Source organism: Onychomys torridus, chromosome X (assembly GCF_903995425.1).
Source record: "Onychomys torridus chromosome X, mOncTor1.1, whole genome shotgun sequence".
In the NCBI taxonomy this organism is placed as follows: domain Eukaryota; kingdom Metazoa; phylum Chordata; class Mammalia; order Rodentia; family Cricetidae; genus Onychomys; species Onychomys torridus.
In genome coordinates, this window is record NC_050466.1 from 116,979,884 (window position 1) to 117,007,288 (window position 27,405).

The window sequence follows — 27,405 nt, forward strand, 5'->3', positions numbered from 1 at the left end:
AGACCCTTGGCAGGTCAAACTATAGCTTTAATACACAGCTGAATCTCTATAATATGTTCTTGTGGCTCGCCACACCCTGGCACTCTGACATCCCTATACCCAAAGAATCTAGAATGTTTGGAAGGAGTCTGGTGGAAAATCCACTTCAACTCCCCTCCCCTATCTTTTCCCCTAAACCTGCCCCTTCAAAGCCCGCCAAACACAGCTCCTCCCCCAGAGAGGCTCAAGACCACTCCCACAGGGTAAATAAACTGTATCCCAGAAAACAGACAAGTGGTTCTTCCAGTCTCTCATCCCGTTCTTCTCTCTGAGGGGACAGAGAATCACCCAGGAACGCTTTACCTATTAAACCTGGGATTTTCCTGATTCAGTCTGCTGCACTGGCAGAGAGGCCTTCAGGGTGCAAAAAACTTACCACCTCTCTCTGTGAAAGGTCTCACAGAACTGTCCAAAGAGTGAAAAGGTGTGCTCTGTTTTTTGGTAGTGAAAGCCAATGTCTGAAGGCCCTCCCTCAAGAACATGGACATGGAGCACATGCTTCTTCAGACAGGATTACCTTCATGATCTCCAGCAGGAGCTAATTTTTATAACACTCCTTATATAGCTCCTTACACAATGCAGGGAGGCAGAAAAACAAGAAGGAAACATGGAGAGAGTTGTGAAAAGACCCACTTGCCACCCACCTGCATATAAATCAAAACTTACCATGGTGCAGTGTAGAAGGCATTCTTGGACTGCCAGCCCCCAAATCATGACACAGAGACTTAATATTAGTTATGTGTGCTCAGCCTTACCTTATCCCTGTCCCACTAGCTCTTAGAATTTATTTTAACCTGTTTTTCTTTATCTGTTTTGTCTTGGGGCTTTTTACCTTTCTTTCATTCTGTATGTCCTACTCCATGTCTGTCTGTCTGGCAGCTGACTGGCTGGCTGACTCCAGGTGTCTCCTTGTCTTTCTCCCTCCTCTCATTCTTTCTCTTTCCCTTCTTATTCTCTCTGCCCACCAGCCCCACCTATCCCTCTACTGTAAAGCTATTGTCCATTCAGCTTTTATTGGACCAATGATGTGCCTAAGGTGGGCAAAGCAACACATCTTTACATTGTTAAATATACACCATAAACAAATGAAGCACATATTTGTCTAGTTAAAGTAATATAACAGTGCAAACTGTGAAAACTTCCAAATGCCCAGAAAGGAGATGTGAAATGTGCACCCTCTTTACACCTTTTCCTCCTCCATAGCCTCACTAGCCTGGAGGCATCCCTTTGAAACCCAGGTCACATGATGCTTCTATAGGCCTCCAAGTAGAGGATGTATCAGAGTCCCTGATTCCCGAGCCTAATCTCAGTAGCATGAACTATTTGCATGTGGATGTATTCACAAACTTTCCACTGAAGCAATCCTTATGTATCTGCTTAGGGCCAGCCAGAGGTTAAAGGAGAAGTTTGGCGATGAAGGTCTTTTCACCTTGGCACCTTTGGATCTTGGCTGAGGCAGAAGAAAAGCAATGCAGGACACAATGTGCAAAGTAAAGTAATGATTTATTATGAAAACAAACAGACATGTTTACTTTGGATTTTGGTCAGCCAGGCCTCTGATCCCAAGCATAAGAGAGGATTTATAAACAAACAGAAATAATGTGGATGAGATGGAATATCATATCCACAGAACCTCCTTAGCACATTTATTCGAAGAAGTCCTTGGGGATCTTGCCCTCATTCTGCAGGGAAAGAGTTAGGATGTCAGAAGAGACCTGAATTTGAACCTCAGGCTACCTAGACTCCATCTTGCTGAAGCCCCAGAGCCATTCATCTTTTACCCACTGGATATCCAGACCTCACCTGAAGAATAGTGAAGGTCTCAGCAGCTTTGTTGTAGTCCCAGCCGTTGTCTTCAAGGCACCTGGAGTGACAGAAATAACATGATCAGCACAACAGACTCAAAAAATGCCTTTGACAAAATCCAACCATGCATTCTGAGAAATGCCCTATATAGAGTAGAAATCAAGGGAACATGCATTAGCATAGTAAAGGCTTTACACAATTTATTTAGCCAATATCATACTTAACAGAGAAAAACTCAAGGCATTCTCACTAAGATCAGTGGACTAAGACAAGATGTCCACTCTTTCCACCTCTTTTCAATACAGTGCTTGAAGTCTTACCTAGATCAGTAAGAGAAAGCAGTAAAGGAAATACAATTAGAAAGAAAAGTGTCTCCTTATCTGTAGATGATATGATTCTGCATCTAAGGGTATAGCCTAATGATTCAGCTACAACATTTTTTTTAAGAATTATAAATACTTTCAGTAAAGAGGCAAGATACCAAACCAACATTCTTAGCCTTTCAACATACCAATGACAAACATACTGAGAAAGAAACTATGGAAATAATTCCATTGACAACAGCCTCAAAAATAACTTAGAATTTACCTAGCCAGGGAAGTGAAATACCTATACAACAAAAACTTAAGAACACTACAGAAAAAACTAGAGGAAGCAATTAGAAGATGTAAAGACCTCCTATACTTACATATCATAAAAAATAGTATTGTGAAATATCTATTCTATAAACAATCTACAAATTCAATATAATCCCAATAAAACTTGCAACTCTATTCTTTACAGAAATAGAAAAAGCAATCCCAAAATACATACAGAAACACAAAAGCCCCTACATAGCCAAACTAATTGTGAGCACTAAGAATATTGCTGGAAGTATTCCCATACTTGACTTCAAGTTATAGTAAAAGAATCATCATAATAAAAGTATCAGGGTATTGGCACGGATATAAACCCATGCAACTACAGCCACTTGATTTTTGCCAAAGGTAAAATATACTGATGGTAAAAAGAAAACTTTCTTTAACAAATGATTAAAATCCAGTAAAAACTGCATATCCACCTGTAGGAGAATAAAACCAGATTTTTCTCTCTCACTCTATACAAAAATCAACTCCAAAGGGATGAAGGACCTCAACATATAACCTGAAATCCTAAACCTTCTAGAAGAAAAAGCAGTTGTATACTAGAGGGTATAAGTATGGGTAACGACTTTCTGAATGGGACTTCAGTAGTTCATCAACAATTGACAAATAGAACTTCATAAAATTAAAAGTTTCTGCAGAGAAAGAAAACTGCTAAATGAGTGAAGAGGCAGTCTATAGAAAAGGAGAAAATATTTGCTATATATCTGACAGAGAATTAGTAACAAAAATATACAAAGAATAACAACAAAAAAACTAAAAACAAAAAAAAAACCCCTGAACATCAAGAAAACAACCCAATCCCAATAAAAAAAGCAAGTTCTCAAAATAAGAATTATTAATGGCTAATGACTACTTTAAAAAGTGTTCCAATACCATATTTCATCAGGGAAATGCAAATTAAAACTACTTTAAGGTTCCATTTCATCTCAGCAAAAATGATTATTATGAAAAAAAAATAATCAAATGACAGTGGTTGAGGTTGTAGGAAAAGGGAAATTTTACTCATTCACTGTCAGTGAGATTGTAGACGGGTGTAGACTACATGGAAATCAGTGCGGACATTTCTCACAAAATTAAAAATGTAAATTATACATGTTCTAGCTGTACTACCCCTGAGCTTATCAAAGAAGTGCTCTTGACGCTGAGTCCCTAATTTAAAAACTGAAGCTAAGGGCTGGAGAGATGGCTCAGAGGTTAAGAGCACTGGCTGCTCTTCCAGAGGTCCTGAGTTCAATTCCCAGCAACCACTTGGTGGCTCACAACCATCTGTAATGAGATCTGGTGCCCTCTTCTGGCCTGCAGACATACATGCAGGCAGAACATTGTATACATAATAAACAGATATATATTTAAAAAAAGAAAGAAAGAAAAGCTAAAACACAGATTTAAACCACACACTTCATGGATAGTGTTGTGTAGTAGTTTCCTACAAGATTAAACCTTTCATTTTGGAGGGAAGCTCATTAAGACACAATGGTACAAGGAAACAATGGGATTTTTTTTAAGAGAAGGTGACCTTGTGGACCCCATCTGCACCAGTCCATGCTCACAGCATGTCTATTGTGATTGTCCTTGTACAGCTCATGTTTAGGCAGCCATGTTGGTGAGACTTTCTGGTGTAGCCTCTGACATGGCTGACACAATCTCACACAACAAACTCCTCATTCTGTTTGCTCTTAAAATCTATCTGCCTCCTCTTCTGCAATGATCCCTGATCCTTGTGTGCAGGCAACTAAGGGATGCTGAGAAAGGGAGAAATAGTCTTCTCCAGGGAAGAGCACATCATCTGGTTATGCAATATCAACTGGTCAGCCTGGGAAAATAGACACTGAAATAACACTACATAGAATGAGCAGGTTGTATTTATGTATTTAGGAACTAACACTCTCTCTCTCTCTCTCTCTCTCTCTCTCTCTCTCTCTCATGCACACACAGCAACACCAACCATTAAGGAAAAAGAATGTCAGGAATTTAAAGATAGCAAGGGGTGGTATATGAGACAATTTGGAAGGAAGGGAAGGAGGAAAAGATGGAATTATAATCTCAAAAAATAAAATAAGTCATTTTTAAAAATGTGAAACATTTCATAAACAATTCAATAGCTTCAGAATGTCACAGAAACTAACTAGATTTACCAGCCCCCTTGGTTCCCAAGCAGTAAGGACTGCAAGAGATACTTTCAGACCAGCTGAACTGCTTAGAAGATACTCAGTCTAGGAAGACACTCAGTCTAGCTGAATAGCTTGGAAGAAGCTGAGATGAGCCAAGCTGCCTAGAAGCTCAGACTTACAAGGACACTCTTCAGCATCTCGACCAGCTTACAGATTGTACAGTACACTCTATGTTGTCTGCTTTTGTGAACTGTCACCTATGCTGCCATGGGTTTTGGTGACGCAGCTGTCTTTGAGTCTTTTATGCCGAGTAACCCCTCACCCATATTCCTGTTTAAATAATGCCAATAAAACTGTTTTACCAACTTGGACTTCGGTGGTATCGGTACTTTGGTCTGTCATCAGTTCCCTGCCTGGGGTGAGTAGACATTTGTTTACAGCTCCTTAGGAATAGTGATACAACAGGTAGCTCCTCCCTGAAGTCATAGGTGCCAGGTTCACAATACCTCCTATGAGGTGTTCACCAGAGAGATCTTACAGGCACCCAAAAGAATATAAAGTACCTAAAACATCCAGCTATACTCATAGATCAGCGTTGTGCTCAGATATCATCATAGAAGAAATAATTACAGAGACCCACAACTGGACAATGTGCAGAGGGAGAGACCTTGGAACACTCAACCCTAAATGGGAGGTATTCATCAAATTTCTCCCTCAGGGGCTCAGGGAACCCTGTAGAAGAGGAGGTGGAAAGATTGTAAGAGCCAGAGGGGATAGAAAACACCCAGGAAACAAGGCCTTCTGAATACAGCATGACCAATACACACTTGAACTCACAGAGACTGGCAGTGCACACAGAGCTGCATGGGTCTAGGCCTGATGGGGTTCCGGTGCTAAACTATAGTTTTATGTCAACTTGCCACAAGCTAAAGTTGTCTGAGAGAAGGGAAGCTCAATTAAGATAATGTCTCCACAAGACTGTGCTGCAGACAAGTCTGTGGGGCATTTTCTTAATTAGTGATTGGTAGGGAGGGCCTAGCCCACTGTGGGTGGTGCCATCACTGGGCTGTAAGGGGCTCCTTACAGTGATACCAGGTGAAAAGCCATCATGTCTGCCTTTACTGTAACAAAATGATGAAAAGAAGCATGATAAAAGGCAGGGAATAAAGAGCCTATGTGACTTACCACTGTTCTACTGCTGTGAAGAGACACCATGACCAAGGCATCAATGGGCAGGAGGATCAGGAGCCATCCCTGGTGCATGAGCTGACTTTTTGGAACCCATTACCTATGGTGGGACACCTCGCACAGCCTTGATGCATGGGGAGGGGCTTGACCTGCCTCAACTGTATATTTCAAGCTCTGCTGACTCCCCATGGGAGGCTTTACCTTCTTGTAGTTGAGGATGGAGGGTGGGTTGGGGGGAGGCTGGAGGGGCAGGAGGAGGGAAGAGGGGGATATGTGATTGGTATTTAAAAGGAATAATAAATTTTCTTAAAAAAAACTTTTAAAAAAAGAAAGAAAGCAGGCTGAGCAAGCCATGGGACAGGTTTTCAAACTTCAGTTCTGGACTTTCCTTCCCCCAAGTAAGAGGTAGTCCTATGGGTGGCATATATGACATGGTGTGCTGGTTTGAATGAAAATGCCTCCCTTAAGCTCATAGATTTCAGTGCTTAGTCACCAGGGAGTGGAACTGGTTTGAAAAAGATTAGGAGGTTCTGCCTTTGTGGAGGAAGTGTGTCACTGGGAGTGGGCTTCAAAAGCTTCTCTCTTTAACCTGTGGATGGGAATATAAAGTTCTCAGCTGAGCACCATAACCTTCTAAAGCTGCAAGCCAGCCCCCAGTTAAATGTTTTCTTTCCTAAGAGTTGCCTTGGTCATGGTGTCTCTTTACAGCAGTAGAACAGTGGTAAGTCACATAGGCTCTTTATTCCCTGCCTGATATCATGCTTCTTTTCATCATTTTGTTACAGTAAAGGCAGACATGATGGCTTTTCACCTGGTATCCAGAGCTCTTGTCCTGGTCCCTTTCTGTATGAAAACTGTTCAATTTGTATATGTGAGTAGATATTGCTGGGAAAACTTTGTTCATATATTATACTCACCTGCTCCCCACCACAGTTTTTTGGTATTTGTTCCTCTTTATTCTTCTATAAATGGAACTGTTTGCTCAATTTAACTTTGGGATATTAAATGTTAATACACAGAAATGCAAATCATTATTGTATATATTAATCTTATATCCTAAAAACTTGGTGAATTTGTTTTTTTCACTTCTAATAGTTTTTTAGTGGATATCTTATGATTTTCCATATACAAAATATACCACATGAATATTATAGTGTCTTAAAGTCCTTTAAAGATATCAGTATAGATTGGAACAGACTTTTCCTGAGCCCACTTTGGGGAGGGGAAGTAAATATCCTAATTGCTTTTTTCAAATTGCCTGCAAAGTACCATTATTCACTTGTTCTCCCACCCCAGCCATTTCTTTACACACTCAGTACTCACTTCTGAGACCAATTAAGTTTCATCTTAGACTGCATGGAGAAAGATTTCACCATTTCTTGTTGCTCTTCAGAGAGGGGAGAAACATTGGCTGTGGGCAATGAGATAAAGGCATTCTGGATCTCTTTGGGGCTGGCATTCCTCACAATCAGCTCATCATTCATGATGCATATTCTGGAAGAAAAATAAGACACTCAGACAAGTAAAGAAATGGACATGCCTACATTACCAATGCCAATCCTACAATAACTGTCAGTCACTAACCAGGCTGTTTCCAGATTTCATCTATGCCTGGTTCCCAACATCCTTGCCTGCTTCTCTCTATCCACCCCATATGAAGTTCACCTTTTAAAGACTAGCTTGACTAGATTTGTGAATTTAACCCATACAACAAAGGAAGACCTTGAACCAGAGACTTGGCCAATGATTTAGCATGTAAATATCCTATCATGAAAGATCATAGTATTCTGACCTCAAAGTCTACACTCTCAACCAGCAAGCAAAACTGTTGGATCTACTTGTTGGCTTTCTAAATATTGAGAATACCCTGAGAACTGCACCATCATACTGTTATACTGCTGGCTTTGGGCAGGGACAGGAATTTCCAGAAGCAACACAGCACTGACCTTGAATTGCTGTAATGGGTAGCAATGAAGATCCTCGTGAACGCACGAACACAGCCTTGACATTTTCCTTCCACTTCAAGGACAAGAAGCAACAATGCTTTCTTAGAATAGCACCTTATTTACATACTCACACAGCATTCCCAAGTCGGGCTCTTATGCTGAAGGGGCCAGGACCAATCAGTTGTTGGCTCAGCCAGAGTCAGGAGGGTATGGCAGGAATGGGGAGGGCAACAACAGTAATAATTCACTCCCATTTGATGTGCCCCTTACCACATTATGGACCCTGTGAAAAATCACTTCCAGTGTTTGATGGGTCCTTTGTTTTTGTTTTTTTTTGTTTTGTTTTGTTTTTGTTTTTGTTTTTGTTTTTTGAGACAGGGTTTCTCTGTAGCTTTGGAGGCTGTCCTGGAACTCGCTTTGTAGACTACCAGGCTGGCCTCGAACTCACAGAGATCCACCTGCCTCTGCCTCCCAAGTGCTAGGATTACAGGCATGCGCCACCACCGCCCGGCTTGATGGGTCTTTTTAACATCTGTTACAGAGATGAATTTAATTAGTCATGTTTTACAAATAGAGAAATGGAGATGTTAAGAAACTGGTCCAAAGCTGCTGAGTATGGAATTGGAATGAGACTCAACAAACTCCATAGCCTGTGTCCCTTACCTGTGAGCTATGGGGCAGAAAGGTATGGACCCAAGTCAGATTAGGATGGTTTGAAGGCAGTAGAACATGGAGAACAGGAAGGAAGGAAGGGTATAGAATGAGAGAATCTGGAGGACTTCTCAGGGGTGCCTATCTAGGGGAGGAAGCAGAGGGGACATAGAGAGGAATTTCTATAGATACTCACCTTCCTTGAACAACCCATTGACAGAAAAACAGAGCATCATCTCCTGAAAGGGAAGATGGTATAAGCTATGAGCTCAGGATCTTACATACCTCCAGATTTCTGGGTATGATCTACAGAAGAACCAGGTACTCACCGTGTGGCAACACACGTCCACCCAGAAAGAGCCCAAGTCATGCTGAGTTTTGGGCAACAAACTAAGAGAGTCCACAATGTCACGTTTTGTGTGCTTCAGCAACCTCATTCGCATGTCTACAGAGGATAGAAACAGCAAAGACCAGGGGCATGATACAACCTGGCCCACTGACCTCTCCCAAAATTTTGTCTTTACTCCCTTACTCTGCCAAATCTTCTCCATCACACTTACATGAGTCTTGCAGCTTCTTTATATCTCTGTTATGTTTGAAGTACTCTTCCAGGTTGCTCCTAGGAGAAAAGAGGAAGAGAACTCCATGTTCTACCCAATATAGGCATTTTCTAGGGAGAGACATGCTACTGCAGAACAGAGTTTGAGCTGTGATACTCACAGGTTTGGGTCACTGAAGTTGAAAGGAACGGCCAGGGAGAAGCAGGCCTCGTCATGGTAAGCATCGATGAGCCGAAGTCGATCTCCATTGTCATAAAACAAGTAGTATCTAGTAAGGGGAAGGAGCATAAACTAAGGGGACAGCTGATTTCTGTGCTCTGAACCCTAAATGGGACCTAAAACTCCTATGGGCAAATGTAATAAGGCAGTCCAACATTGCTCAGCTTTCCCACCTTTCTTATAGTCCAAGGGGTACTTACTCCTTCAGAAATCGTAGAACTAGGTTTTTTATGAGTTCAGATTCTGTACATGTTTCCTGAAACAGAAAGTCATTTCAGACTATAAATCTAATAACATATCAGTCAGGCAGTGGTGGAGCATGCCTTTAATTCCAGCACTTGGGACACAGAGGCAGGCGGATCTCTGTGAGTTTGAGGCCAGCCTGGTCTACAGAGTGAGTTCCCGGACAGCCAGGACTGTTTCACAGAGAAACCCTGTCTCGAAAAACCAAAAAACTACAATAAAAAAATCTAATAACTTCTCTTTTGCAACACCACAAACCTTTCTTGGTTCTTTCTCACCTTGCTTGATTGGGGGACTTCTATGTCCATTCCTGTTGATATTAATAGCTCCTTACCATCCTGAGGAAAGAAAGAGGAGGTTAGTAGTGCATGGGGTAAATGGCACTTAATGTCCAAGAAGATCCAGAGACCTAAAGGGGGAAAAAAGGGCCAGAGCCGGGGGTTTAGTTGCCCCTGGAAATTCCAGGGGTGATACAGTGAGCCTCTGTTTGATGGAGCTGTGTAAATCTCTATTATATTGAACCTCTGTGTGTCTGTGTTACTCATGGACACTTTTCCAGGGAAAATATTGATGTTTTTCAGGAATCCATATAATCTAAAATGGATGATGGTCTGATGCAAACATGTAATCTACATGATTGAACTAGGTTTTTTAAAACAAGTTTTAAGGCAAGTGTAGAGATAATTTGAGAGGAAGGCAAGACAATGTTGAAGGCAGGAACTTACCAGGCGTAACAATTTGGGAAATAGGTCCCGTATGGCACTGTCCAAAAACCAAAAGCCAAAAGAAATGATTATTAGTTAAAGTTTAGCTAGCTTTTCTTCCATTTGGTGATACTGCTTCTCCTCCCTCTTCCTCCCCCTGAGTAGCTCACATACACACACTGCACTGGCATCTTCTCCAGAGCCAGAAGAAGCCACATTGGAGGCCCAGGGTCTGTGGCTTTTTCTTCTCCTTGCTTGTATTCTTTTCCTCAGAGTACCCATAGAAGAATTTGCAGGGAGCAAGGCATTGGGTAGAAGCCCAGGGCTTTGCCACCTTGTTAGGTATCCAGTGTTCTACAGGATGCTGGGACACGGAGTGAGGGAGGCAGGCTCAAGACTCAAGAAACAGGAAGGTGGGTAGGTGGCAACAGAAATGAAGTTAAAGTAAGTGTGGGCAATGCCAGGGAGACATAAGAGAGTAGAGGCAAAATAGAAGCAGAAGATACCTAAAGCAAATGGGAGGTGATCTGTCTGGCCTGCTGCTAGAGGTCAGGGGTTATGTGTAGGCAGGCAGGCAGGCAGGTTAGTTTATAGGTAAGTAGGGAAGGAAGAAGAGAGGGATAGAGGCTTCCAGGAGGTCTGTCTGTCTCTTCAACATCTTTAGCTCTCTAGTGGTAGCCCACTTCTGGATCCTTGATCTAGGGAGTTCGTGTTTCCACACTAGGTGAAAGGGGGATGGGCAGGTAAGAAGGAAGGGATTTCTGAGAACATAGCTGAACATACAGAGGAGGCAGAGCCTGTTTTCCTTCCAGAGGATCAGAGGTACCTACTCTTGCAAAAGTACATATCAAGAGGAGCTCAAGATACAAGGTAGTTGCTACAGGTTGTGATGGTTAGTTTTGATTGTGGACTTGACCTAAAGTAGAATCACCTGAGTAGAGAGTCGCTGAGGAACTGTCTAGATTAGGTTGGCCTATAGCATGCCTTAACTGGGATGAGGTGTGAAGACCCACCCAGAACACAGGTGGCACCATTTCATTGGCTAGGTTTTGGACTGAAAGAAAAGAAAGCGTAGCCAGGCGGTGGTGGTGGTGGTGCACAGCTTTAATCCCAGCATTTGGGAGGCAGAGCCAGGCAGATCTCTGTGAGTTCAAGGCCAGCCTGGGCTACCAAGTGAGTTCCAGGAAAAAAGGCTCAAAGCTACACAGAAAAACCCTGTCTCGAAAAAAAAAAAAAAAAAAAAAAAAAAAAAACAAAAAAAAAAGCGTGAGCTGAGCACTATGGATGTGATATGATCAGTTGCTTCAAGTTCCTACCACCTTAACTCTGAAGTAATGATGAACTGTAACCTGCAACTGTAAGCCAGATAAGCTATCTCTCCCGTAAGTTGCTTTGGACAGTGTATTTCATCACAGCAATGAGAAACAAAACTATGGCACTGGCAATGAAGAGGGATAAGACTTAGCAAGTATTATGTACCTTATATAGTCAGATTGATCCATGAAGTGGTTGCAGAAGGGGTTTCCCTCTAGCCACAGCTCTTCCAGATTCAGCTGTTTCACCTTCTCCAACTCCCAAACTGATTTCAACTGATAGAGACAAGAAGGAATTGGTAAAGCTGTCCTAAGCAAAGAGAAACCTTGGGGCCCAGTGACTGCAGCTTCCACCCTCCCTCATAAGTGTCTCTACCCACTTCTTACCATAACCCTGGTGTGCACTACCACCCACGCTCAACCTAACCCACATTTAGCTCCCCTTCTCACTTTATTTTTGGAGAGGTTCAGAATCTTAACTTGGGGGGCCTTCTCTACCACATCAGACAGCCCATCCAGCTGGTACAATTTGTTGTTGCACAAGTTCAAGGCCAACAGCTTTCAGGGAGGAAGAGTTAAGAGATAGAGTTACTATTCTAGTGCCTTGGTGACAAACGTTCCCTTCATCCCATCCCTTCTATCCCTCTACTTAAATCCACTGATTCTATGGCCTCACTTCAGGGATATTGCTTTGAATGATCTGCAGTGTGGCAACCATGCAGCTTCTTCGATTCAGCATCATGTCAATGTCACTGTTCATCAAGTCTTCAGAAAGTGGAACAAAAGGAATTAGAAGGCTGTCGAGGGTCCATTTGGACCAGCATTGGTACAGATAGACACCCTTCCCAAGTTAATCCCCTATGTTTTCTTCTTAGGAAGATCCATCTACTCTCACACGACCCAGAATTTTCCTGAGTCAGCCATACCTTGGTCAAAGCGTAACTTCTGGAGGTCCAGAGCTTTTTGAGAGGCATCATATCGTTTCATCATAGTCACCTGCAGAGACAGAGGTAGAGAAAGTGGCTCTAAGGCTCTGGGGTTCATAGTGTCAGGCATGTCAGGGAGTAAGAAGGAAAGGAGGTGGGTCTGAGAAGAAGACATACAACATGCCTTAAGTCTGCATTACCTTTAGCTGGTCCATTTGTTCTGATGTGAACTTATTCCGCACAGAATAGGGTACAACAGAAGGACTGACAAAGATAGGTATCTGTGGGAAGGAGAAGCAGATAAATACTATGACCTCTAATTCCAAAGATGATGCTCAGCTCCTGGCCAGTCACCACCCCTTTCAGGACTAGGTACAGAGAATGAATGCTGTGAGTACACACCTTTCGGCTTCTCTCATCACAAATCTTGTAGCTGATATCCTTCAATGCATAGGCAGTGGTAGGATCCTGGACAAAGAACCGGGCCCGGTGTTTGTCATAGTGGAACTATGGGCAACAAAGGAAAAAAAGAAGACATGTTAGAAGACAGCAGCTAGCTTCTGGCATCCCTCCTTCATTCCCTGTGTCTATCTGGCTACATCAGCCTTCTTACATCAACAGGGATGAAGGGCACCTTGCAGAGGTCCTGCATGGAATTTATTAGCCATGTCTTCTCATACTTCCTTCCGTTTGGAATCTATATTTACAAATAAAAATGGGAGAGAAGAGAGACAGCATGGAAACATGATAGAGAACAGACTTAACTACCAAGTGTTCTTTCTCGACCTTCTACCTAATCTTAAAGAACTTCAAAGGGGATCTCTGAAATGGTTCTTTGTTTTCTGTGCTAAACACAGACCTCCACGACCAATGGTTCTCAACCTGTGAGTCATGATCCTTTGGCTGTCAAACGACCCTTTCACAGGAGTCACATGTCAGATATTTACATTATTATTCATAACAGTAGCAAAATTACAGCAATGAAAATAATGTTATGGTTGGGGTCACCACAACATGAGGAAATGTATTAAAGGCTCCTAGCATTAGGAAGGTTGAAAACCACTGTCCTAGATCCTTCCTCTCTTCATGCAATAGCCGTTCTCCAGGTAATTGATTTATTGCAGTCAATATTACCATCCTTTTAGGATCCAGAATATTCTGTCTAATGCAGACCTTATTAAGATACTCACTGTAACCTTGAACCAGCTCCCCAGGGTTCCATTTTCAGCATCCAGATCTACTTCATTCTCCTCTGGTTTATCATCATCCCACACAGTTAGAAAGATTTGGTCTTCATCACTGTATTTTCTTCTTCTCCATTTGGGTCCCATAGAATAAGGAACACTGGGAAAGAGAGAGAAGCAAAGAGGCTATAAATACTAACAAATTATTTTATGAATCATTAGCACCCTCATTAGCACCATGGCTACAGTTAGAGCTGCTAAACCAGCATTCACTACACCCTTCCGTTTTTCACCGAAAGAAGACCACAAGTGAAAGGGCTGCAAAGTCTCTTTGGAGCCCTCTTGGACATCCTTTATTGCCATGTTTTCATTATTCTTTTGGAATTTTGAAGATAGAAGCACATACCCATAATGCTCAAAATGATGGTTCTTTCTGTCAAATGTATGTCTGTTATAACTCAAAGTTTTCTTTCTTCCTCTAAAAACACGGTTATCATCCATGTTGTCTTCTGAAATTGGAAACAATACAAGTTTGAGGACACTTCACCATATTTAATATAATATGAACAGTTTATTATCACTAACCAGATAAGCATTTTTTCCCTCTGATTAAAAAAGCTATATTATTTCCCACAATTCACCCACCTTCCTCCAATGCCAGGTTCTTTGTAAAGTAAAAATTCAGGAACTAAGGCTAATTATCCATTTACTCTTTTTCTTTTAAAAATAATTTTTATCTGGAAAGGCCAGAGTATTTTGAGTTGAGACCACCCAAGAGTGTAGTTTGTTCTAGTCTTAGGGAAAAAAGACATTTTGGTGGGTGGAGGAAGATGGCAGCTGAGTATTACCTTATAGTGATAACTTCCACAGACACACCAAGTTAAACAAGTGTTAAGACACAAAACTATTAGAACAGATATTTAAGACAATCAAGTGAGATACCATAGTGCCTGTTTTTAGTTTAACAGCACAAAAAGATGCACTAAAGAAGAAAAGGGCTATCTGCAACTGTTCTCCCCCATGTCCAAGAAGCCCAATATAAAAAATAGGCCTTCTGACTGGTGAAAGAGAGAGCATTATGACCTGGTCTTAGAAATGCAATGCAATATCAAGCCAACTAACTTAGAATCTATTGTTGGTCAATGTCCATTAATAATCCTTACCCAGAAGCCAAGACTTCTATATGGAGGTATGTAAATAGTATTGTACCATAAAGCAAAAAGACTGCCTCAACTATCTCTACTTCAACACCCAGTGGCAGAATGAGGAGCAAACAGTGACCTACTGGGGAACTTGACATAAAAGCTTGCTTAGGGTTTTATATAAGAGCCAGTTCCAGCATGACAGAACCAACTTCACCATGTAAAGATGCTAAAACTTTCAAAAGAAGTCACTCCATACTGGTTGTCTTCCATTACAATCTCACCCCAAGGCCTGGAGACTGCTTGCAGGAGCCAGACTTCCCACCTACCTCCAGTCTGTGTGGCTTCCACTGAACTTCAAGAAGGATTCAGCATTGCCCCTCCTTTCCATCCCTTTGTCTCAGCCACAGATACTTAGCTATCTGGGATCCCCAGTGGCCACACTTGGCAAAGACTCATGAGGTGAATCACACTATCCTTCCTTTCCTCCACTAAGATCTCTCTACTCTCACCTTCAGCCCAGTAACAGCCTGCTTACAAGTGCCCCTCTATCTACTTCATTCACTGGAGACTCCAACTCTTGGTTTAGACCCAGGATTCGCCCAATGCTTTTATTCCTGGCTCTCCAGATAATTCTTCGCCTTATCATAACCAACTTGCAGGATCCCCTCTTCCCACCACACCTCCAGCTCCCTGTGCACTCCACCCTTAGGTGTGAACAGGTAAGGCAAAGAATTATCTCTGTGTCAAATGTTAGTGTGTGTCAAGTGTCAAGAATTAGCTTGTGTGTCAAGTGCCTTTACCCACCGAGCTATTTTGCAGGACCCCTAACCAAGCCTGCACATCCTGTGCTCTGTCCTAGCTTGGTGAGTTGGATGGACCGTACCCTACCTGTACTTTCTCTAATCCCCAGAACTACCTCAAGTATCAAAACCTAGTCCCAGTCTGGTAAGCCTGCACTTTCCTCAATCTTCAGTTTGGGGTCAGTGGCACATCCTGTGTGCCAGCCTGGCCTGTTGTGTCCACATCAGACACGCAACCAACAAAAGAAGACACATGCCCAGGTATCACTTCAAAAACACAAACAATAGAAAAGACCTTATGTCTAAAGGACTAAATTCATCAGTCCTATAGAAATGTTCTCCAATGAAAATGACCTAGATGAACCCCAGGATATAGAGCTCAAAACAACACTCAAACTTCACTAAATATTTCAAGGAGCTTAAAGAAGACAGCTAAATGAACTCAAAGAAAGAAAATGAACTTAAAGAGAATATTCATAATCTCTAAATGGATTAATGACTTCGATGTAAAATTTGAAATGCTGACATTTCTAGAAGAAAATATAGGCAGTATGTGGGACGTATGTATAGGAAAGGACTTCCTGAATACGACTCTTCCTTTTCCCCAGGAATTAAGGCCAATAATTTACAAGTGGAACCTCATAAGAATAAAAAACTTCCTGTGCATATAAAGAAACAATCAAGTTTAGAGGAAGTCCACAGAGTTGTAGAGAATCTTTACCAATTACATATCAGACAGAAATTAATACCCAGCATATCTAAAGAACTCAAAAACAAAGAGCCAAGAAAACAAATCATCCGATTACAAAGGACTATACACCTGAACAGAAAGTTCTCAAAAAAAAAAAAAAAAAAAAAAAAGCTAAGTGTTCATTTCCCTAGAAGGAGGAGAGGAAAGGAGAACCCCTATTCATTGTTGCTGGGACTGCAAACTGGTGTGGCCACTCTGGAAATCACTGCAGGGAATTTTTAGAAAGCTAAAAATGAATCTACCAGGTGACACAGCTATACCACTCCTTAGTATGTGCCAAGACGACTCTACTTCCTAGTCCACAGACAGACATTTACTCAGCTGTGCTCATTATCACTCTAGCCACAACAGGTAGGAAATGGAAACAACTTAAATGTTATTTAACTGATGAATAGCAATGAAAATGTGGCACACAACAGGATACCATGCAGCTATAAAGAAAAATGAAAATTTCAGGTAAATGGATGGAACTAGAAAGTATTATACTGAATGAGATAACCCAGACCCAGAAAGACAAATGCTGTGTGTTCTCTCAAATTGTGGTTCCTAGTTCCAAAACTTCAGATCTGAGTCTATAACCTGAAGTAATCACAAAAAACCAGGACAGTAAAAGGAGACCATGACACAGGGAGCTCTAGAGATGGGTACTGAATAGCAAAGATACAGCTGATATTAAGGAGGAATGTTAAAAAATGGAGGAAACGTTCATGGGACTATATACTCCTAGATGAAGAGCTACAGTCAATTAAAGTCTACTGAGAAAGGGAGAATTAGATAAGCCCCCTAAATGGTTATCCAATGCCAAGTGGTCAGTTCTAAAAAAGCTTATCCATACAAGCAACAGTAAACAGATTCAGCAGGTTATATTTATATATTTGTTTCCATATATACAACAAAACTAATTGTAAAGGGAAGAGAAGGACATGGGCAAGAGAAGAGGGAGGGGAAATGATGTAATTATATTTTAAATAAATAAAACAAATTTAAAAAAACAGGACATTACTAGTAGTTACATACTTTGATCATATGATAAAGACTTATCTGCTGACTTTTTTAAATTAATAGATTTTTAGCTCAAAGGACCAAGGAAAATAAAAATGTTTTTGAAGACCACTATACTATGTGAAAAATACTAAATGCACATAAATTTGAGAAAATATTCCTTTATCACATTCCATATTAGCAACAATGTATAAATTCCTATAAGATGAAAATCCTTTTACCTGAATGACAGATTTCTCGTATGATAGATCACACTCTTGTTGCTCTATCTCAAAATCAATGTTGTGCCGATCCTTGGAAGGCCTGAGATTAGAAAAAAATAAAAGTGGTGTGTTTAAGCTGCATGCTAATAAAATATCACAAACTAGAATGTTTTATAGCTTTAAAACAAAATTTATTTTTATTTTAATTTTTAAATAGGCTCCTTCACCTCTGCAACCCTGGCTGCCATGGACTTCACTATATATATGTATATATGTATATATATATGTGTGTGTGTATATATATACACACACACATATATATAGTGGTCTCAAATTGCCAGCACTACTCCAGGTTCCTGCCTCTCAATCACTGGAATTTACAGGCATGGGCTATCAACCACATCCAATTTTAATACATTTAAGTATCTCAAATCCCCACAATAGCTCTATGCTTTAGTTATTTATATTTTATTAAATATAAAAATACTATTTTAATATGCCCCACTTATACATTTACTTAATATGCTTAAAAATACACCACTATTCATACATAAAGTTATAGAGTATTTTCAAGAGGGAGTGAAATAAGTGGTGGTTAGAAACTTGGAGAAAGGAGAACAAAGACAGAACTTGGCTGGAGTGTGAGATAGTTGGATTTCCCCAATTCAATGAGATTAGGGCACACCACAGACACTTTGAAAAACAACTGAATTTCAAGTAATTATTCAGAAACAAACTCTACATTTTTACAGGATGGCTTATGTTCACATTTCCAATACTTTTCTCCTTCTTCCTCTCTTTAAAATTAATCCAAAGAGAGGCATAAATTAAGATTGGATTTGGAATGGCCCATAGGAACTGACGTTTAAGAAGTTGAGCACTTGGGAGGCAGAGGCAGCCACATCCCTGTGAGTTCGAGGCCAGTTGGTCAAGAGAGCTAGTTCCATGACAGCCAGGGCTACACAGAGAAACCCTGTCTCAAAAAAAGAAAAAGAAAAGAGAAAAGAAAAGAAAACGTTGAACAACGTAAGTCAAACTAAAAAATAGTACATTTTCTCCTAATCAAAATGTAGGTTAAAACATATGCATGCATGTATATATGTATGTAAGTTCACATACACACACACACACACACACACACACACACACACACACACACGAATGAAAGGAAATCAGAGAAACTATTTGAGAGAAGATGACTAAAAGGAGGAGAAAAATGAAAGATAATGGGGGTATAATTTCTGCGTGTTTTCTCTGAAAAGCCAAGAAGAAAGGGTCCAGAAGAAGGAACTGAGGTAGGGACATGATAATGCAAACAGGGGGCGAGGGGGGGGAGATAAACATTAACAAAAATGTCCTAAGAGGAACCATTAGTTTTTCATGCTATTTTTTTTTTTTTTTTTTTTTTTTTTGGCCTGAGGATTGAACCCAGGGCCTTGCGCTTGCTAAAGCGCTCTACCACTGAGCTAAATCCCCAACCCCAACCCGCATGCTAATTTTGAAAAGATGCACAGAGGATAACTCAAAAGGTGATAAGGAAAAGATGAGGCTTCCGAGAGGAAGGCACCGTCCTGGTGCAGCGAGGCCCTGAAAAGCCTGCTAAAGTTTGAATGGCAGCTGCCGCCCCTTTGGCTCCCCTCCACCCCACGACTCTGCTTTCCCTGCCAACACTTCGAAGCCCCAACCCCGGCCCACCCCGGACGGACTGAGCCACTTCACCTTCCCACGCCGTCCACCCTAGTGGTCACCCCCCACCCCCGCTCACCCCTCTCCTGCCTGCACGCTTTGCGCCTCTCCTCCCCACGGCTGCTTCAGCTCCCTATCCCGGCTTTTCCGTGGCCGCTTCTCCTCCTCACCGAGACTACCCGGCGCCGAGACTGGCCCCTGCCGCTTCACCTCCCAACTACTGTTTTCCGGCCGCCACTTCTCCGCAGCACCCCGGGACTCCCACAGCAGCCGCTTCGCCTCTCCCGCCTGCCTCCTCGCCCTCCCCACCATGGCTTTCCCTTTGCAGAGTCTCCTCACCCAGGCTTCCCCGCCCGTGCCCTCACCTCCGCACTCCAGCCACTTCGCTCCCCTCACCCGCCGCCCGTCGCCCCCCCCCCCACTTGCCGACCGCCACCGCTTCGCCTCCCCACCTGCAGCCCACTGCCCGCCCCCACACCTGCCCCCCGCCCCCCCACTTACCCCCCCGCCCGCCCCCGCCCACTCCCCCAACCTGCCGCCCGCCCCCCCTCCACTTGCCGCCCCCGCCCGCCACCGCTTTGCCTTCCCGGACCTGCAGTCTGCCGCCCGCCCCCACACCTGCCGCCCGGCCCCCTCCACTTGCCGCCCCCGCCACCGCTTCGCCTCCGCACCATGGCTCTTACCCCACCCTCACTACTTCCTTTCCCGACTGTGTCCTACGCTCCCTCCCTTCAGGTTACCATTTGGCCGGCTGGTGGCCTTTGCTCTCCTGCTTAGCAGCTTTGTCACCTTGAGGTGGCTTTGTCACAATCACAAGTCTGCTTTTCCTCCCCTCAGCTGCTGTTTTTGGGTAGCCGACTCTCTTGAGGCTTTCCCGACGTGGCCATGCCTCGCGCTTCCCCGCCTCCCTCCTCAGCCTCAGCCCTGAGTGTCACCCACCACCCCAGAACTAGAGACCTCCAGTGACTCCTGGATAAGATTCCTGCCCAGCCCACTCTCAGCACACAGGGTTTCTCTGTCATAAGTGGTAAAGTTGGGTCACACTAAACACAATTTCCCTTTGCCTCCATGGAAACCCCTGGCCTCAGCGCCTCAGCAGGCTCTACCCGAGCAAACCCGCGGAACCATGTAGTCCTCCTACCAGAAAACCACCTACCCCACCATCAGAGAGATAGAAAGTCAGTGGGAAAGCTGACTAGTCTGACTTCACAACGATTCACTTCAAGCTGGGAGCTAGAGCCGGACCTCTGGAGAGTCCTCCGTCCTTCTTCAGATCGGCTGAAGCTACTATCGTCAATATAATTAGTGACTGGAGCTTGGCAATTATTCTCAGTGATGGCAGTAAGATTGAGAAACCCTCCCCAGCTTTGGTATCCTACCTCTCTTCCAGATTCTTGTCTGGAGAGGATCACATCACCTCAAGGGCGAAACCTCCGTCGCTCAGTCTAGTCAGTCTCCAGGAAACAGCGCCTCGTGCTCGGGGCGTGCTCTGTGAATGCTGCGTTCTCGCCTCGTGCTCGGGGCGTGCTCTGTGAATGCTGCGTTCTTGCCTCGTGCTCGGGGCGTGCTCTGCTGCAGCGGCCGCGGCGGCGGCGGCGGCGACTGAACATCACGTGACCACAGTCGTGGCTTGATGGGTTGCGGAAGCTCACATAATCATAGCATGCTATGTAACCGAAAACTCTAGCATCAGCCATAGAGTAGGTTTGGATTGGGCCACTTTGACGTGTTTGTCAACCCTGGATTAGAGCCCCCTGGGGGCAGGATGTGGAGGATCATCAATACCATAATTCATAATTTTAATTTAAGAAGACTTAATCTAGGTAGTGGGTCTTTAATCCCAGCAATCGGGGGCAAAGGCAGCTGGATTTCTATGAATTTGAGGCCAGCCTCTTCGACAAAGTAGAACCCTATCTTAATAATAATAATAATAATAATAATAATAATAATAATAATAATGCAGCTGAACCTGACACCATATTTGGGGGGGGTGTATAAAAACAGCATCTAAAGGACCTTAAACTGGGGAATGTAGAGTGCTTGACATGTGGAAGATCGATATTCTGTACCCACCACTTAGAGAGACAGACAGACAGACAGACGGAAGATCGATATTCTGTACTGATTGCTGGGTCCGAGAGAAGCCCCCCCCCCAAAAAAAGACCAACAATCATGTATGCAATTTAGCAAGAGCGTTTATTTCTAACAGGTTGGGGTGGCAAACAGTAACCCAGAAGAGAAGTCGCAAGCTCCTTTTAAGCAGAGTTAGAGGAATTCCAGGGAGGAGGGATTAATCTGGTGCTGATTGGTGGAGGAAAGATTAGTCTGGGGGCTTATTGGTGAGAAGCTCTAGTAGTTATGGTCCCCATTGGTGGGGGGGCGGGGTCTAGTGTCTAGGGCCTTGATGAAAGAGTAGGGGTAGCTATCTTTAGCTAGCAGAAGGTTGGGAGCATCTGCTGAGCCAGCAGAAGGGGCATGGGGGTGCCTGCTGAGCCAGCAGGAGGCTGGGGGGCACCTGTTGATTGGTTGCCCCTAACTTGTGGTTTTCCTGAGAATTGCTTGCTCAGATCCAGCCCGTTCTAGTGAACCGAAACTAAGGCCTGGTCCATGTCAGGGCTGTCAGGGGAGCCTGTTATGGCCCTGGTTTGGCCACCGGATCCTCTCACCCACCACAGAGACAGACAGACAGACTGACTGACAGACAGACAGACACAGACAGACAGACAGAGACAGAGAGGAGAGCTGGCTTTTTGGAACCTATTCCCTATGCTGGGATACCTCGCCCCAGCCCAGGGGGAGGAGCTTGATCCTGCTTCTGCCTCAATTTGATATACCATGTTTTGTTGACTCCCATGGGAGGTCTGCCCCTTTCTGAACAAAGGAAGAGTGGATGGTGGGGTGGGAAGGGCAAACGGGAGGGAATGAGAAGAGAGGAGGGAGGGAAAACTGTGGCCAGTATGTAAAATAAATGAAAAAAAAATTAATTAAAAATATAAAAAAAAGTATGAGCACTAGAGTGCTATGGTGACTGAAAAACAGATCTACCACATGACCATATCAGCACACAAGGAGAGACAATGTAACTAGTAGATGTAAATGTAATGTTAACAAAATGGCAATATCTGTGGGACCTATAGACTTAGGAATCCACAATGCTCAAGGCAGTGTGTAAAAAACTTTGTGTTGTGTCTATATGAGTTTGGACCTGTGGTATGAGAGCCTGAATTTGCCTCCCACATTGGGCTAGCCACAGGTAACACACAAAGAGCTTCTGCATCATATCACCTGACCTGGGCATCGGCTGGGACTGTGTGTGTGTGTGTGTGTGTGTGTGTGTGTGTGTGTGTGTGTGTGTTCTCGTGTTCATTTTCCCCAGTCCATTACTGAATCAATAGGCCAGTCTCTGAACTGCAGTCTATGTATGGTGACATTAGCTCCCACTAGTAAGGATGGGGTAAATGAAGATTCTAAAACATTTTTTTAGGAAATATGGTATATGTATATTTCAATATGAGACACAGTCTGTTCTCATTATTTTTTTAAATTTAATTTTGTTTTGTAGTTCTGAGGATCTAATACAGAGCCTTGCACATACTAGGCAAGTGGTTTTCCACTACTCTTGGTATTTTTCCAAATACCTCAGCCCTCAAGTCATAGTAACCAACCCACCTCTTTCTTGCCCCTTAGTGGTGGGCAATACCAAATACCAATCTTCCATAGGCCAAGCACTCTACATTCCCAGTATAAGGTCCTGTAGATGTTGTCTACACACACACACACACACACACACACACACACACCACACGAGCATCAGGTGTAATGGGAGATCCCACAAAGCATTGCAGCTGTTTGATTCTGGAGTATTAGCACCTGGGCTTTTATCTGTCTTTTGTGAGTGCTACCTTTTGTGTCCACTACCTTTGGTTTGAAGTATGTAAATCCTAACTAAGAGTCTTCTAAAGGTTTAAAGCCTATGCAAAATTGGGTTGTGGGAGGACTCAGAAAACTGAGATGTCCTGTGACTGGGAATTGCTTTGGCGTTTGTCTCTTTGGGGAGATTTAGATCAGAGGTTTTGGTATGCGGAAATTGACCTGCTAAGGTGTAAATTGTATAAAAATAAAAAAGCCTTTTCTGTAGCAGTCCCCTGCAGCTGCAAAGGGGAGTCAGGAAATCATCCTAGAGAGACCCTGTTTCTTCCACGGACCCACATGAACTGAACACCTAACACAACAGTATTGTCTCCAGACTATGGCCCCATTAAAATTAAGGTTTCATGAGGCCCCAGACCCTTGCACTTCCTAACCTGCCACCTCTTCCTGAGTCTTATGTTTGGTATGAGGTCCAACACCCACATGAACTGAGGAAGACAGATATAGGGGACGTGATAGCTAATGTAACTACAGACCAGCAACCCATATTCCATCTTGACCATTGCTCATTGATGCCCACATTAAGTATCGGGGTTTTTTGTTTTTTTGTTTTTGGTTTTTTTTTGTTGTTTTGTTTTGTTTTTGTTTTTGAAAAAGGAAAAATGTGGGAGTTTATCTTTTGACATAGCTATACAGGGTTTACAGTTTTATATATGACCTGCACCTTGGTCCCCTAATTGCCAAAAACAAATGAGTTTCCATTCCAAAAATTGGGGTAAAACATAGGCTTCCTGGAAACACACACACACACACACACACACACACACACACACACACACCAAGGAATATACAATCTAAAAAATGTAATCCAATGACCGTAAAATTAAAGGTCTGGAAATTCATTAAGAAAGAGTCTGACCCTTGAAAAACAGGGAGAATCTGGGGAATTAAAATCTATGCCACAGGAAGGGGCTCATTGGGATAGATTTATTATCCAGAAGAAAAAAACAAAAAACAAAAAACTACACCCCTCCCCAGGTTCCCAGACCTTTGTATCCTATCAAAGATCTACTACCTGTGCCAAGGTCTTGACCAACTCTCCCCTCTAAAAAAAAAAAAACCTGGGCAAGAGTTCCAGCTCTTACTGTCTGGAAAGCTGAGAGATCACCCTTCCCTCTTTTATACTTTTTTTTGTTTGTCTGTTTGTTTGTTTTTTGTTTTTTCAAGACAGGGTTTCTCTGTGTAGCTTTGCGCCTTTCCTGGAACTCGCTTTGGAGACCAGGCTGACCTTGTACTCACAGAGATCCACCTGCCTCTGCCTCAGGAGTGCTGGGATTAAAGTCTTGTGCCTTCGCCGCCCTTGATAAGGTCCTCCACTTAGTTAAAATTGGCCAGGGTTGCTGGTTGTGCTTGGACACCTGGCCCCTGTACTACATAAAAACAGGGCTGGGTGTTGGTGGCACACGCCTGTAATCCCAGCACTCAGGAGGCAGAGGCAGGCGGATCTCTATGAGTTCGAGGCCAGTCTGGTCTACAGAGCTAGTCCAGGACAGGCTCCAAAGCTACAGAGAAACCCTGTCTCGAAAAAACAAACAAACAAACAAAAAACAGGAACTAACCAGACTGTCAAACTCACTGTGACTGGGGGCAGTCCAAATTAACAATAGTCCCTTGTAACATAACTTACAAGGGTTGGAACTTGTCTAGTATCCAAAACCTCTAACCTAGGCACTTCCCTTTATTCTGATGCCTGCTATTCTGCCTTGTGGGTTAACTCATCTCGACAACAGCAATATTACTGGGCCCTTGAGACTACTTAGTGGGCATGTACTAATTAATGGTTTGACTAAATGTGCCTTTTCTGATGCTTTCCAAACTAAATGTGGTGGTTCAAATAAGAATGGCTCCGGAGGCAGGTGAATCCCTGTGAGTTTGAGGCCAGCCTGGTCTACAGAGTGAGTTCAAGGACAGGCTCCAAAGCTACACAAAGAAACCCTGTCTCAAAAAACAAAAACAAAAACAAACTAAGAAAAAAGAATGGTTCCCATTTGAGAAGGATTAGGAGGTGTGGCCTTGTTGGAAGAAGTGTGTCACTGGGGATGGGCTTTGAGATTCCAAAAGTCCACACCAGGCCCAGTGTCTCTGTCAGGATGTAGTTCTCAGCTACTGCTCCAGTGCTATGCTCCCCACCATGATGATAATGACTAAATCTCTGGAACTGCAAGCCAATTAAATGTTGAGTTGCCTTGCTCGTGGTGTCTATTCACAGCAATAGGACACTGACTAAGACACTGAACATTTTTATGTGTCTTAGTACACATTCTGTCCCAGGTATATATTTGTGAAACTATTAAGGCCACTCCACATAGTTAAAAGGGAGGTTTATTTTGTGGGGTAACTTACAAATGAAGGGGTAGGTTGCAGGGTCTGGGAAAGGCATGGCACAGTCCGGCGGTGTTCTCTGGAGAACTCTGCTCAGTCTACCTCCAGCATCCGTGTCCAGAAACTAAGAGAGCCTGCACATCTGGAACCAGGGGCTTCAGCATCCTCTCTTAGCTCCGCCTTCTATGTGTGACCATTACCGAAGCCTCAATGGGGGTTGGAACCTCCAGGTCAAAGCTGGAATGGCTACCCACTATAGGTATACCCATATAATGGAGAAGAAGGGAAAATAAATTTTAATATGGACTCTGGACTACAAAGAAAAAAAAGAGCTGTGTGTTAGAATTCCTAGCCACTCCCCCAGCTACATGAACACACATGTGCTGTCTAGTAGCCAGGCATGAGGCTTAGTCATCCTATGTAATCCATGTACTGTGTGATCACATAAGCCTATATGTCCATGTGTGGGGGGGGAACCTGTAAAATAGGGTTCCACCTATTCCCCCCCTCTCTTTGTGCAGGTCATTCCATAGGCCTATGCACAGCCTTTCTATTCCTTCCCCTTAATAAACTCTTTTGTTGTGCCTTGTGGCTTCTCTTACACAGTAAACAGCACCACTTAATAAACAACGTTTTGTGACTTCTCTCGCATGGTAAACAGTGCTGCTTAATTGGTGCTGAGATGAAGCAGGCCCTCCCAGCACCCTGCGCTGGGATCCTGTATCGAGGTTTGCTCTACCTACAACTGCCCGCTTTTCCATTTGCCTGGCTGCTGGAATACTTCACACAATACTGGCTTCTTCGATTGGTGAGTTTTCCCTTGACCAGCCAGTGTAAACAGCTCCCTGGACCGGTGGGAATGACTGTCAATCATCCAGCAACCCTCTGGTGACCTCAGGACTTGGAGAACCCCTGTCCATGGCCTTCATTTACTACAGTCGGCTCCCATTACAGGCTTAGATCGTTAGCTATTTCCCCCTGACTGCAGTCTGAGCTATCATTCTCTCTGTTGGACCCTCGTCCTTGGGCTACATATGCCCCGACCCACATTCTCTCACTTGCTGAAGCATTGAAATTCTTGTGCCAATTGCCATTCCTCACTTGATCTGGGGGATGCCTAAGATTGTAGCATTTGGATCACATGTTTTTTCTCTGCCTCAGTAAGGGGAAACAAGGCTTCCAATCCAATTAGTCCCACTTCTCCTCTGGGATGTCTTCTAGAAACTCTTAAGCCTCTCAGCTTAATGCCTTACTTAAAGACCTCTAAGCTTGTTCACCTGTTCATTAAAAAATGGCCTAAATATCCCTTAGATAACAATAAAAAGTGGCCACCTAAAGGCTCACTGGACCCCAATATTTTATGGGAATTAACTAACTTCTGCCTTCTGCCAGTGAATGGGCAAATGGAAAGAGTTAGCTTACATCTAAGCTTTTTTTTTTAAAACCTAACTTCCAAACCCTCCCTCCTTGATTCTGTCTCTCCTGCTCATGTGCTCCTCCTAGCTATGCAACCTGAATGTGAGGAATCCCTGCCTACTTCTCTGGACCCTGCTAACGAACCTCCGCCTATCCAACTGCCTGCTCTCGCTCCTTGGCTGTCTGCCCCTTCAGCTCCTCCACTAACCCCTCTACAATATTGGGCCGCTCAAACCACCTAACTCTGGATCCAACTTTATCCCTCCTATCACTCATTCTTGGGCTGCTAGGGGATCCAGCTCCAGCCATGCCAACCCAGCAACCGTTTTCTCTTTGCAAGAGGTGGCTGGGATGGATGGATGGTTAAGGTTCACATCCCTTTCTCCCTCACAGAACTTTCTCAGATAGAAAAAAACTGGGCTCTTGTACCTCTAATTTGTTTCCTTTATTAAATAATTTCAATATATTACCCAACCTTATAGTCTCACATTTCAGGATGTATATATTATACTTGCTAATAACCAACTTCCTGAGGAGTGCAGACAAGTTTGGGAGCAGGCTAGGATACATGCATATTAAGTTCATCAAACAAATGCTGCCCATCCAGCCAGAGCTG

The 27,405-nt window shown here is 43.3% G+C and overlaps 1 protein-coding gene across 6 annotated transcripts; it reads right to left on the bottom strand.

Moving 5' to 3' along the window:
- Positions 1 to 1,561: 1,561 nt before the first annotated feature.
- LOC118574120 (nuclear RNA export factor 2-like) lies at positions 1,562 to 20,556 on the bottom strand. Of its 6 annotated transcripts, none has more exons than XM_036174788.1 (22): positions 20,501 to 20,556; positions 17,454 to 17,535; positions 13,941 to 14,043; positions 13,541 to 13,694; positions 12,964 to 13,047; positions 12,753 to 12,857; positions 12,551 to 12,631; positions 12,351 to 12,420; positions 12,101 to 12,189; positions 11,875 to 11,982; positions 11,591 to 11,700; positions 10,133 to 10,169; positions 9,686 to 9,745; positions 9,365 to 9,420; positions 9,106 to 9,213; positions 8,946 to 9,004; positions 8,715 to 8,830; positions 8,582 to 8,624; positions 7,735 to 7,807; positions 7,112 to 7,282; positions 1,843 to 1,903; positions 1,562 to 1,721 (listed from the first exon to the last, which is right to left on the bottom strand). In XM_036174788.1, the coding sequence occupies exons 3-22, from the start codon at positions 14,033 to 14,035 to the stop codon at positions 1,686 to 1,688; spliced, it is 1,716 nt and encodes a 571-aa protein (XP_036030681.1). In that variant the 5' UTR covers positions 14,036 to 14,043; positions 17,454 to 17,535; positions 20,501 to 20,556; the 3' UTR covers positions 1,562 to 1,685. The 6 variants fall into 6 exon arrangements, with proteins under 6 accessions (XP_036030681.1, XP_036030677.1, XP_036030682.1 ...); XM_036174784.1 differs by lacking the exon at positions 20,501 to 20,556 and adding an exon at positions 19,862 to 19,992; XM_036174789.1 differs by lacking the exon at positions 20,501 to 20,556 and adding an exon at positions 19,805 to 19,849.
- Between the last annotated feature and the right edge of the window lie 6,849 nt (positions 20,557 to 27,405).

What these genes read in the sequence shown, in the direction of transcription:
- LOC118574120 (XM_036174788.1), bottom strand. Translation starts at nt 14,035, where the DNA reads ATGGATGATAACCGTGTTTTTAGAGGAAGAAAGAAAACTTTGAGTTAT. An exon ending in TTCCCAAATTGTTACGCCTG is followed by an intron (nt 9,746 to 10,132) that starts GTAAGTTCCTGC and finishes TTCTTTCCTCAG; the next exon opens with GATGGTAAGGAGCTATTAAT. An exon ending in TGGACGTGTGTTGCCACACG is followed by an intron (nt 8,625 to 8,714) that starts GTGAGTACCTGG and finishes CTTCCCTTTCAG; the next exon opens with GAGATGATGCTCTGTTTTTC.